The sequence below is a fragment of the Lathyrus oleraceus genome, chromosome 2 (genome assembly GCF_024323335.1).
Source record: "Lathyrus oleraceus cultivar Zhongwan6 chromosome 2, CAAS_Psat_ZW6_1.0, whole genome shotgun sequence".
NCBI classification, from domain to species: domain Eukaryota; kingdom Viridiplantae; phylum Streptophyta; class Magnoliopsida; order Fabales; family Fabaceae; genus Lathyrus; species Lathyrus oleraceus.
The window spans coordinates 467,694,632-467,707,658 of record NC_066580.1 but is presented as its reverse complement, the minus strand read 5'-3'; the positions used below and the strand labels follow the sequence as shown (position 1 = coordinate 467,707,658).

Sequence of the window (13,027 nt, the reverse complement as noted above, 5' to 3'; positions counted from 1 at the left end):
CCTAGCCTACTTTTATTAATAATTTTAAAACTCTTTTTATTTTAAAATTTTATCAGACAAAACTTTAAACTTTTTTTTCAACTAATAACATGCTAAAATCAATGAATAAAAAATACTTGTAGCTCTTGTGATCGACACTGAAAAATATTCTCTCCATCTTTATTACTTGTGACAATTTTGTACACTTGAGAATTCACTCATCACCAAAAATTAGGCATGACTTGCTGCAAATGGTTTCTTACAAGAGTTTGACCTTGATTTTTTACATAAATGTTTGCACCAGATTCAATAATTGAGACTATTAGATTATTAGTAGTCATGGATGACTTCTTGCAATCTAGTATAGTCAAACTCATGAATTCACTGAAAAAGGTGAAGAAGATAGTGTTTTGTAGCTTGATAATACACTCCATAGATTGAAACAAGCTCTTATAGCATGGGACAAGAGGATTGATTAGTTCTTAAAGAAGATTGGATATTTCAACTGTACATTTGAACATGGAATCTATATGAAAGTCTTGAATCAAGACAATCTCGATATAATGTGTCTATATGTTCATTATCTACTTATGGAATCAATCACAATGAGATTGAGAATCCAAAGTTCAGCATGAATATTGAATTTTATATGACTGATTTAGGAGGTCTAAGTTACTTCCCTATCCTTGAATTTGTTATAACCATAATGAAACTTGTTAAGAAGTGTAGTTGCAATTTTCTCTTATTGAATTAATGATAGGAAAAGATGAATAGTTGAACTAACGGTAGAAAACAAATCATTAATTAATGTTATAAAGAATTCTGATAGCTCATGGAATGATAAAACACATTGAAACCAAATGTATTTTTTTAGATATCAAGTAATCAAGGGCAAGTTTACTTTATCATAATGAAGAACAAATGATCAAGTAGAAGATTCTAAGTAAAACACTCAAGATTAAAAAATTCAAAAAGACAAGAAGCATGATCAATATAATTTACTGTAGTGACTTAGAATTAAGAGGGAGTGTTGAAGGGAAACTCAAGTCTAGAAGGTTTTAGTTAGTTATTTGTATTGAAAGTAATTAGGTGGTTAAATTAGTTAAATTACTTGTTATATAAGTGACTGACAACAATATAAAAAACAATTCATGATTGATAAGTATATCTTTTTAATAAAAAAAATCTATAAATTCTTAAAACAAGTTTAAAAAAATTCACAATTTAAAAAGACCAATTATTTCTATATATTTATTTTTTGAAAACAAAATCCTAAACTCAAAGTAACAATATGAATAAAAAAAACTATTTATATTTCTATACATTATAAAAATATATATTTCTTTTGAATTCATCACAGGAATCCTTTATTTATTTTTATGTTTACATCTCACCCAATCAAATTTTCCATTTCATTTGGAGAGTATTTCAACTTGTGTAATACATTGAATCTTTGTTGCATGTACTATATCATCATTAATCATCGTAATGTAATTGATTCCGTATCCACTTTGTAGCTACCCACTTCTCCCCTTTAATTACAGGGCAGCTCCCATGGAGTGATGTCTGTCAAAAATTATATACAAAGATTGTCAAGCAACCTACATATTTGAGTGCAAAATCATTTTGAATTGTATCATACATAACCTTCTTCATACCATAACAAGATATCAACTCATTTTGGAGGAGTAATTACTATGCTTACTTAAATTCAAGTCACTTTATGAATTAAAAAAACTTCTTTATTCTTTTAGAAGATCAATAAAAAATTACTTCATCTAAGTTTACTTTTTAGATAAACAATTTAGATGTATTATGTATTATGTATAGATCAGATACATCCATTATAACGAGAGTAAAGTACTAACCCGATCCATTGTGCCATTAGGGAACAAAGAATAAAATAGAATCGCATCTCCTTTTCGTGGCTTTATTTTCAAACCAATACAATCCGTAAAATGATAGCCAAGGTCCATGTTCAACCCATTCTACACAATAACAATGCATAAATTACTAAAGTGTGTGACTAGAAAATGAAAAATATGTTGTTCGAAAAGAATAAAAATATGTGAAATATTTAGTGAATTGAGATGTAATGATAAACTGGAATTTACCTCATACGGAAAGTTTGTCTCCCCACCTTCTGAGACATCTGTTAAATACACCAAAAATGAAGCTACCTGCATGTTCATGGTGTAAAAAATAATACATGGATAGATTAATCCGATAAGAAACCAATTACATGATATAAATTACGAATTAGAACTAAAAATATATGAATTTTATTCTTACATACCCTTCGACTCTCTTGTGGATCATCCTTAGCACTATAGTACGAGTCATAATGAGGATTATATTTTTGTCCGACCTTATAGCGGATAATATTAAATATCTGAAACAATGTGATTCCTCATAAAATTTAGAAACCATCCCCAAAAAAAGGACTAAAACTTGAACTAAGTGAAGTTAAAAAGCATAATATGAATGAATGTTACCTCTCCATGATTCCTAGGAAGTTTTGTTGCTCTTGCTATTTTCTCTTCAATGAGATCTAAAACACCTGTTTTGTCCTCAGAAGCACTAATTGATGCACCATAGCTGTTTGACAGAAGAATATATAAGCTTCTATTGATTTAAAACTTAATAAGCATATGATGAAATCACACTGTTACGTTAACCATTGAACATTGTTAAAAAGCCATGTAGTTAAATATTCTATTGCAAGAACATGTACACTACCTTGTTCTGATATCACTTATACCCGACACTGTTGCCACTGTTGATCGTGTAAGCCCTTCTGCCCTTGCTGTCTCAATTATGCTATTACACTGTTTCGCACTTGCGAAATTGGGAAAATATAGAATGCGAGGGTTCCAACTCAACATCTGAGAAACACAAATCAAAGTTACATCCAAATGTCAAAGCACAAATCAGCCATGATGATGAATCACATCACATGCTTAATAATGATCATATATTCAAGGAATATAACAACAACAACCAAGCTTTATCTCATTAAAAGGAATGCTTAAAACGTCTACAGAATCAAATTCAGTGATAACAAACCCAATTGCTGAAAAAAAAATAGCGGTTTGACCGAACTCGACTTCGTAATAGTGTTTTGCATGGTTTTAAAGCAACCCAATTGCGGCCACAATATTGTTGTTGCAGTAGTCTCCACGACGACATTAAACTAGCATTATGACTCACGTCTATGATTTTGGTCAGGTTATTTCAATTCTACTCGCAAGAAATTAAAATTTCAATTTAAGAGTCTCTCTGAGTCAATAGTCTCGCTGCAGCACAACACACTTCACAGCGAACATAATAATCGCAAAATTCACATCGTCTTCTACAATCGCAATTTAAAACTATATTATGTAGTGCCACTTTATGGTTTATTCTAATTCTACTGAACTATAGCGCTATAACGCCACTATAACCTCTATTTAGAGAACCTGATCAAAGTATAATGAAAAATTTGTCAAAATCAAATATTCAACCACCTAAATGCAGCGATATTTCTGCGCTAATTCAAACACTAAAATAATCATAAAATGCCGTGATCATCTCAACGGTTGAAACACTGATTTCAACTAACCTAGCAAAACAACATATCCCGAATTCAAACACTAAATTATGAAAGCTCGAAAACTAATTTGCTAAAACCTGAAAAGGAATGGAAGTAATGAAATTATCACCGGACTCTCCGGCATGCAACAATTTCGCTCTTAGGCCATATTCATCTTCCTGCAAGACACCGTTTCGGAAATCAAAAGAGAAAAAAAAAGCTTAAAATCTTGAAGAATGTGATTAGGATTGAGAAAAAGAAAACCTGAGAGTGATGGAAGAATCTGGAACCATAGAATCCAGCGAGAAAGAAGAAGATGCATAAGAGTAATAGAGAAGGTAACTCGAACTTGTTCGTTCTCCTCCTCCAATTTTCTTTAATCGATACTCCTTTCATTTGGATTGTGCTGCGTGATCTTCAGATCAAATGCTATTTTCCTATTAATGCATTAGGAATGAAGCGAGCATGGTTCCGACTGTTTGAGCCCGCTTAATTTCAGTCAAAAGAAAAAAGTGATTATTAATTTCAGTCAAAAGAATTTTTATTTTTATGGATATAAAAATAATTTATTTAAAAGCTAAATAATTAAGTTTTAATCTAAATTAGTTTTGCAACGTGGGAAATCAAATAAATTATTTTTTTTTATTTTTTTGAAACGATCAAAATGGAAATTTTATTTAAATAATTTTTTTTTTAAAATTTTAGTATCAAATTAACCAATTTTTTCACATAAATTTTAATATAATCATGTTTCAAACAAAAGGATAGATTAAAGAGAAAGAACAAATTCAATGGATGTCTTTTACTTTTTATTTTTATTTTTTTAATTTACTTTTAAATTTTTCTACAAATTAGATATTACATGTGGATTTTTCTGCAAATTTATCTACGAGTATAAAAATAATAAAATTCCGTGGATAAATCTCATCATTAAACCTGCATGAAGCTGGAAAAAAATGAAAAAAAATATAGAGAATTATGCAAATTTTTTGATTAATTTGTATTAAAATTTAAAAAATTGATTATTTATCTAAAATTTTCACTAAAAAAATATATATTAATAACGAAAACAAATTACTCCAACACAAGATAAACAAGATATACAGAAAATATTACAAGAAGAATTTTTATAATTTTGTTTTGATATAAATTAATTTATAAAATATAAAATTTTGATATCTTAGTTTACAAAAATATAATACTGGATATTAGTTTTATATTCACAACCAAAATCATAAATATATCATTTCTATTTAATTTGATTTTAAAATAAATAAATTATAATTATTAGATTTTAATCATAAATATATGATTTCTATTTAATTTGATTTTAAAATAAACTTGACTCTCAAATCTCAATTTTTTTTTTAATTTCAAGTAGTCTAATGACTCTGTCAAAAAAAGTAGTATAATAATTCACCATTTTAAAGGTGAATAAGTGAGATATCGTAAATTTGAGTTTGTGTCTATGTATCTACTGGTGTATACAAATTGAATTGGATCAGATTTTATCTAACTCGATACCCAATTCGTTCAAATTTTAATGAATTGTGTTCATCGTGCATCCCGCTATTTCATATTCAAAATCAAATCAAATTGATATATGTGTCGAGTAATGTTTGCTAGGTTGTGTTCCAAATAATTTTTTTTTTATAGTTTTTCAATTATTAAAAATCATAACACAATTCAATATAACTTATGCACATTTCTAACACTTTAATTGGATGAAACACGTCATATAATGTCTAATAAAGTTCACCATATACCTACTGATGACAATGAACAAGGTTTCGACAGAGTACTATAGTACACGTTCCTAAACACGAAGTTTAAGATCAACGATGAGTCTAGAAAGATATCATCTATTTACTTCTCCGAGTTCTCAGATGGATGTAGAGCTAGAGAGATCTTTAGTTTATTCAAGAAGCATGGAGATCTGGTGGAACTTGTTATTCCTCCAAAGAAAAACAAGTCAGGTAGAAGATTTGGATTTGCGATATTTGTGGATGTGGAAGATGAAAGGATGTTAGCATTACAACTTGACAACATACATATTGGAGAGAAAAAGATTTACGCTAATATTCCTAGGTTCCAAAGAGAGCCGGTTCTCCCTAATCAGATCGTCAACAAGAAAAACATCAGAATAAACCCTAGGAATTTTTCAAAATCGTTTGCTCAAAATTCACAAGGTTTTACTACTTGATCTAAATCTTTTTTCTATGTGGTCATTAACAACAAGGAAGATCTTCCTCGTCAAGCACCAACTCATATGGTTTTCTCAATTGATCTAGATCAATGTCAGAGAATGAAGAATGCTTATGTATATGATATGATATGATTGATCGAGTTATTTCATTTCTAACAATATCCCATTCAAATATTGTTACAAGAATTTGTATTTCTATGTTTTTCACATTGTAACATTTTATAAAAAAAAAATTGTTTTAAGATGAATTTTATTTTAATTTTGATCACTTTATTTACTTGATTCACAAAATTTCTCATATTTTAAATTTAAACAATTGGTCCCTTCTCATACTTTTACACTTAAAATTAATGATGTTTCTATTTTTTAAATGACATTTTTTTTCTAAAATATAACAAATCAAATTATATAAATATATCATTAAACTTTATAGATAAAAATATAAGTTAAAAACGAAATCTCATTGATTTCCTATAAAAAACGTGAAAGATATCAAAATAATTTGAATTTAAAATAGAAGAATTAATATTGTGACTTAGGTAAAATTGAGATATCAAAAGTATAATTTAGCCTATTAATTATTACTTCCTTTACTCTTAAGTTTATTTATTTTAATTCATTTTCGCTTATATTTAAGAATAGTAAAATATTATTCAAAAGCACTTGGATAAGATTGTGGGGTCTCTTTCAGCTTAATTAGAAATTATGGGTTCGAATCCAGTACCCTGGACACGAGCTTAATTAGAAATTATGGGTTCGAATCCAGTACCCTGGACACGAGCTTAATTAGAAATTATGGGTCTCTTGAGCGAAAGTTTTGCCTACTATTATGGTCTTACACTATTCGATTTATACGGAGAAAAAAAATTAGTTTTACTTATATCATCTAATTATTCTATATATTATTTTCACTTTTTTTTTTATAAACCGGGTATCATCTATACACAACTATAAAGGCTAATCTCCCGAACCATAAAATACCATAATTGGAATATATTATTTTCACTTTACATGTATGGAAAAGAGAAAATTCTCAATAATTAAAAAGGATAATTTATTAAAGGGTGATGCTAAGTAGACATTACTCTTTAAAAATTTCACATGATTTTTCTTTAAAAATATATTAATTATTCAAATTTTTAAGACATTGAATACATACATTTAGAAAAAATATATACTCTTTAAGCTCTGAAAAATACTTTTGAAATATTCGTTAAGATTTCCATTTATTCAAATATGTTATTCATTTATTCAAATGGTATATCTTCGTTCTTAACAAAATTATATATATATATATATATATATATATATATATATATATATATATATATATATATATATATATATATATATATATATATATATATATATATATATATATATATATATATATATATATATATATATATATATATATATATATATATATTTGAGTATTTTTAATATGGGAAATGAGCAAAAGCTATCATTGTTTATATATTTTAGAAACAATCAATTTTGGTCTTTATATATATATATATATATATATATATATATATATATATATATATATATATATATATATATATATATATATATATATATATATATTAATCCCCACTATAAAATTTTATTTATTTGTCATCTATTTCGTTTTTTTTGGATTTTAATCACCAACAATTTCAGACCAAATATTAATAGTTCATTTGATAATGTATATTAATATTTTAGGTTATTATATATCAATATTTTTAAGTATATAATTTATTTATAATAACTTATTAACATTAAAAATAAAAAACATTTTTATGTCTAAATTATGTCAAAATTAGGTCCAAATTACATGATTAAATATTGTTTTTAAAAATTTTAATATTAATAAAAATAAGAGAGATGAAATCACTATTTAATTATATTATATATATATATATATATATATATATATATATATATATATATATATATATATATATATATATATATATATATATATATATATATATATATGACAGTGACACATCATCAACGAAATTGTTATGTGATTAAAGTTTGATCTCAAAATGGTATGAAGATTAAAAAAAAATTAAAAAAAATTAAGAGACCAATAAAATGAATTTTAAAGTGATGATCAAAATTGCCTTTAGGAATTAAGTTGAAAAGAGAAATACTTTATAAAATAAAAACAAGGTTTTAGGCGGTAAGATTTGAGATTTTGTACAGGACAAAATGTTGGACATTTAAATATCAATACGAGAATAAAGTAAGTGTAGCAGATATGAGAATATTGCGGTAGATGTGTGATAAGACTCGATATGATAGAATTAGAAATGAAAATATTAAAGAGTGTCAGGGTAGCGTCTATAATGGAGAAGATGATGGAAAATTGACTTAACTGGTTTGAGCATGTGGAAAGAAGATCAGTAATAAGGAGTGTAGATCATATGGAAAGAAGGAAAACAATTAGAGGAATGGGAAGATCTAAAAAAGACTACCAGAGAAGTTATTAAGAAAAATATGGAGATTAATAATTTGGATAGAAACATGATTCTTTGATAAAATATTATGGCGAAAGTTAATTCATGTAGTTGGACCCCACTTAGTGGGATAAGTTTAGAAGTTATTGTTGCATAGTTTGGTTAATATGTGTATTCACATTTAAGTAATTTTAAACGATAAAATAAGGGTTAAATATGTTAGGGATCCTCATAAATATATCAACATTCAATTTTAGTCTTTCTAAAATTTTTCTTTAAATAATGGTCCATGCAAACTTTTTAGTCTCAAAAATTGATTTCTCCCATTAGTTTCCACTAACAGAGGTTTACTAGGCATGCCATGTGAAATATTTTTTGATGACGTGGCATACACGTGGCAAAAATGCTGACATGGATGTCACTTGTCAATTGTTTCCATTTTAAATGTTTTATATTAACACCATATCTAAACCCATAAATGGTAGTTAATTTATAGTTAATTCCTAACCAATCCTTAGGTAATTTAAACACGTCATTCTAATATAGTAATACAAACACGTCAGAATTCAAATGCAAACACAAAACACAAAAATACAATTTAAATATTAGTGTTCTATTCCCTTTTATTTTGAACCATTCATGAGTCACAACTTCCAGCAATTTCTTCGATGAAAATACAATATATTGTATTGATTTTCATGCATTTTAAACTCAAAATAAAAATGATGATCAATGGATTAGTGAGTATTATCAAGAAGAAGATGAAAGAGAGTTTCCAAAATGGATCACAAATTATGTAGTGATCATCAAATACTTTTGGTGGGTGATGGCGATTTCTCATTCTCCCTTTCCCTCGCTAAAGCTTTTGCTTCTGCTTCAAACATTGTTGTAGTGATCATCAAATACTTTTGGGTGATGGCGATTTCTCATTCTCCCTTTCCCTCGCTAAAGCTTTTGCTTTTGCTTCAAACATTGTTGTAGTGATCATCAAATACTTTTGGTGGGTGATGTGATTGTGTTTTCTTGTGAATTTCAAGCAAGAAGATTATCCAGGTTATAACAATAAGAGAGGTCATAGATCTCAATGTGATGACCCGTTTCCTCTTGGTAAGTGCGGCACTTTCAAGTTTATATACAATCTTAGAAGTTTGAAAGATCATTTGAGGAAAAATTATATGGAGGTTTCTAGACTGCAAGAGATTCAGAACATGCAGCGATTTCCAACTTCAGTTGATCTCGATTATCATCCTCAAACAAGACTTCCATTTGAAGTGATTCACAACATGGAAGAGTTTGGCTTGAGAAATGGATACCATATAATCAGAAACAACGTGGCATAAATACATGAAATAGTTGCTTCTTCTATTGACTATTATCATTATACTCACGATACGACATAGGACTTGGTGAGGTACAATGCTAAAGTTCTTAGAAGAGATTTTAGTAGAGAAATCAATATTATGCAAAGAGTGTGTTCATGCTACATAGAAGGATGATGATATTTTATTACCAACTATAGGTAGATGGAGTTGTGAAACTGATGATTTTGTACGATTGCATTCCTGATTCTTGCATGATAAATTTTTCTAGTTCTTGAATTTGTTACAGATTAGCTACGACTTAAGTTATAGATTAACTTCAAATTTTTATGAAATCAAGTATAATTTTGATCTTAGTCACGTGGTATGTTATGTCAGCATCTTTGTAACATTGACACTGTAACGTGCAAGCCTAATCATCAAAAAAAAATCACGTGGAATATCACGTCAACTTCTGTTAATAGACGTTAACATGAGGGATCAAAAGTGTGGATGAAAAATGTTAGAAAAACCATTCTTTGAAGAAAATTGTTTGAGAGATTAAAAGTGTAAACGATAATATTTATGAGGATAAAAACGTATTTAACCCATAAAATAAAATTGATTAATTAAATATAAATTAGTTAATATAATTTATAATTTGGTTAATGATACATATGAGATTGGTTGAGTGTATAAATAATGAATAATACTTTGGTGTAAAATATTTGATGTGAAAGTAGCAATGTTGTTAATATTAGTAAAAAAAATAAGTTTTTATGAAGCCACGAGAATAACACTTGCAACGATGGTAAATGTGATATTCATTAATCCAATCTAGCAAGTGGGTATGCTTATTCTTCTATTTAGGACGTGTTTGTGTGTGCTTTTATTATACTATGACAAAAGGAACAACGTAAAAAACAATTCCTCATCATTTTTAATTAAAATCTACATTTTGTTAAAACAAGTTTTAATGTTTCTTTTTTCACAAAATAGGGAGATCAGTTTTTTTTTAAACAAATAGGCTAAAACTCAAAGGAAAAAACTAGAAAGTAACACTAGTGAAAAAAATTATTTCTATTAAGGCTTGTAAAGGGATTATACTCTTGATTTTTTATATGAAATATTTATTTTTTTCTAGAGAGAGATGTCTCACCTTCTCTATAGAATTCTCTCATCTTTTCAACCCTAACCAACTTTTTCCCTTTTTAGGAACCCTAAATCTTCCGATTTTGAAACCCTAATCGTTTCGATTCACCATTTTCTTCTATAAATTGACCTTTTGAAACCCTAATTTTCCTTTCATATCCTAATTTCTTGGTCGTTTTTCACTTTTCACCTAACCCTAGGTGATCCGATAATCTAGATTTGGTTCTCTAAGAACCTCACTCCTTTTTCTCAGCTTTGCACGAAGTGGCAAAAGGTCAGGCATAAGGGAAACGTATTTAAGAACCTGACTCAAAGATGAAATATTTTCGTTGATGAAGATTTTTGATCTAAGATCAACGATGAGTCTAGGAAGATATCATCTATTTACTTTTTCGAGTTCCCAGATGGATGTAGAGCTAGAGAGATCTTTAGTTTATTCAAGAAGTATGGAGATCTAGTGGAACTTGTTATTCCTCCAAGGAAAAACAAGTCAAGTAGAAGTTTTGGAATTGCGAGATTTGTGGATGTGGAAGATGAAAGGATGTTAGCATTACGACTTTACAACATACATATTGGAGAGAAAAAAGATTTACGCTAACATTCCTAGGTTCCAAAGAGAGCAGGTTCACCCTAATGAGGTCGCCAACAAGAAAAACATCGGAACAAACCCTAGGAATTTCTCAAAATCTTTTGCTCATAATTCAAAGGGTTTTATTGTTGGATCTAAATCTTTTTTCGACGTGGTCATTAACAACAAGGAAGATCTTCCTCGTCAAGCACCAACTCATCTGGTTTTCTCAACTGATCTAGATCAATGTCAGAGAATGAATGCTTATGTAGGTAAGGTCTTAGTGAAGGAGAATATCGATCCAAAACGCAGCGGAAATTAAAATTTTCTCCTTTAGTGATCCTTACGAATGGACATGATCAGTGATAGAATCGTTACCTCTTGCGGTGATTGAAACCTTTGATGCAGATCTAAGGAGTGATCACGAACATTGAATGGTGACAACGCCTCTATTCAGTCCATACGAACGAATTCCTTCAATCTCAGTGCTAGCTGCTACGAATGAAGGCTTTAAGTGTACGTGCGTGTGTGAGAGAGAGAGAAATAAAATTTCAACTGTACAAATGCTTCTGCATAAGGGTTCTATTTATAGAATCACTTGTGTGGGCTGAAAGCTAAAAAGCACACTTAAGTGTATGTGGCACATATCTTATGATATGCCAAATCACTTAAGCGCGTGGTACCTTACCATATTTCGTATTCTACTTAAGTACACTGTACCTTACGATGTTCTACAATTCATTTAAGTGCACCGTATCTTACGGTGTTCCTTATTTACTCTATCTCTCATCAATCCGTCCTTTTGTGTGTGACCCTATAGGTTTTCGTGACATTAACAATTATATTAAATCACGTATTTAACATAATAAACAGTGAGCGGTATCTAGCAGCACATCACTGCTACCTAAGACACGAAAATGTCATGTGATCTGACAAATCCTTCTGTGATAATAATTATGTGTATAATTACCCTTTTGCCCCTATGTATATATTGAACACAAGACATAGATTGTGTCATCCTTGTCCAGTTCAATATTGGGCCCGTAGACATTTATCCTATTACGCAGGATGGACAAATTCCATCTAGGTCACTCATGTCCCTCAGCATGCTTCTTGGAGTACCCATCAACTGTCTTTATGGTCATCCAATTATGGACAATGTTTGATCAATAATAAAGCACCCGACTCTACATCTAGGATCCATAGTGGTTTCAGGTCGAAGGGTGGTATACACCACTATCACCATGAGAATAACTTATGACATTTTGCATAACATTCTATATGGTATTCTCATAGCGGGACAATCCAGTATAAATATTACTCCTAGTATTCATCCCTATGTTTAAGACTTGGTAACTTCTTATCCATGATCCATGAGATGTGATCACCAGTCTATATACATAATAGTCTTAATGCTTTAATGTTATCTCACTTCACAACAAAGCTTGACTACAGATACTTTAAGAATAGTGTCCTTATGTTTAATGGGATCTCATGATTAAGTCACACTTGATACATTAAATGGACTATCTATTCTAGGGACTTTATTAAACAAACATAATAAATAAAAATCCTTTTATTATTAATAAATAATTCGATACAAGTACCAAAAGTATTGATCTCTAGGGCTTACACCAACACTTAGTTCCTGGATTGTCATATAACATTCAAAAAAAAATTATTGTAAAAGGGTATTAAAGAATTAAAGTCACGCCATTCGGATCAAATCTTTGTCTTTTGGAGGAGGTAGATAGCTGAGAGATTTTAGATCTAATAGAAGAAGCTCGAGATTAGTGGGGA

At 29.0% G+C, this 13,027-nt stretch overlaps 1 protein-coding gene across 2 annotated transcripts; it reads right to left on the bottom strand.

The window, feature by feature from the left end:
• Window positions 1-1,273: 1,273 nt before the first annotated feature.
• LOC127120456 (probable prolyl 4-hydroxylase 9) lies at window positions 1,274-4,036 on the bottom strand. Of its 2 annotated transcripts, XM_051050886.1 has the most exons (8): window positions 3,815-4,034; window positions 3,649-3,729; window positions 2,719-2,864; window positions 2,475-2,577; window positions 2,276-2,371; window positions 2,094-2,159; window positions 1,848-1,967; window positions 1,274-1,545 (listed from the first exon to the last, which is right to left on the bottom strand). In XM_051050886.1, exons 1-8 carry the CDS (start codon window positions 3,944-3,946, stop codon window positions 1,456-1,458), a joined length of 834 nt encoding a protein of 277 aa, XP_050906843.1. In that variant the 5' UTR covers window positions 3,947-4,034; the 3' UTR covers window positions 1,274-1,455. The 2 variants fall into 2 exon arrangements, with proteins under 2 accessions (XP_050906843.1, XP_050906844.1); XM_051050887.1 differs by lacking the exon at window positions 2,276-2,371 and having other exon boundaries at window positions 3,815-4,036.
• Between the last annotated feature and the right edge of the window lie 8,991 nt (window positions 4,037-13,027).

Excerpts from the sequence above, each read along its gene's own strand:
- LOC127120456 (XM_051050886.1), bottom strand. The coding sequence starts at position 3,946 with ATGAAAGGAGTATCGATTAAAGAAAATTGGAGGAGGAGAACGAACAAG. Across the intron at positions 3,730-3,814 it reads GATTCTTCCATCACTCTCAG|GAAGATGAATATGGCCTAAG; the intron begins GTTTTCTTTTTC and ends GGTGTCTTGCAG. Across the intron at positions 2,372-2,474 it reads TTCCTAGGAATCATGGAGAG|ATATTTAATATTATCCGCTA; the intron begins GTAACATTCATT and ends ACATTGTTTCAG.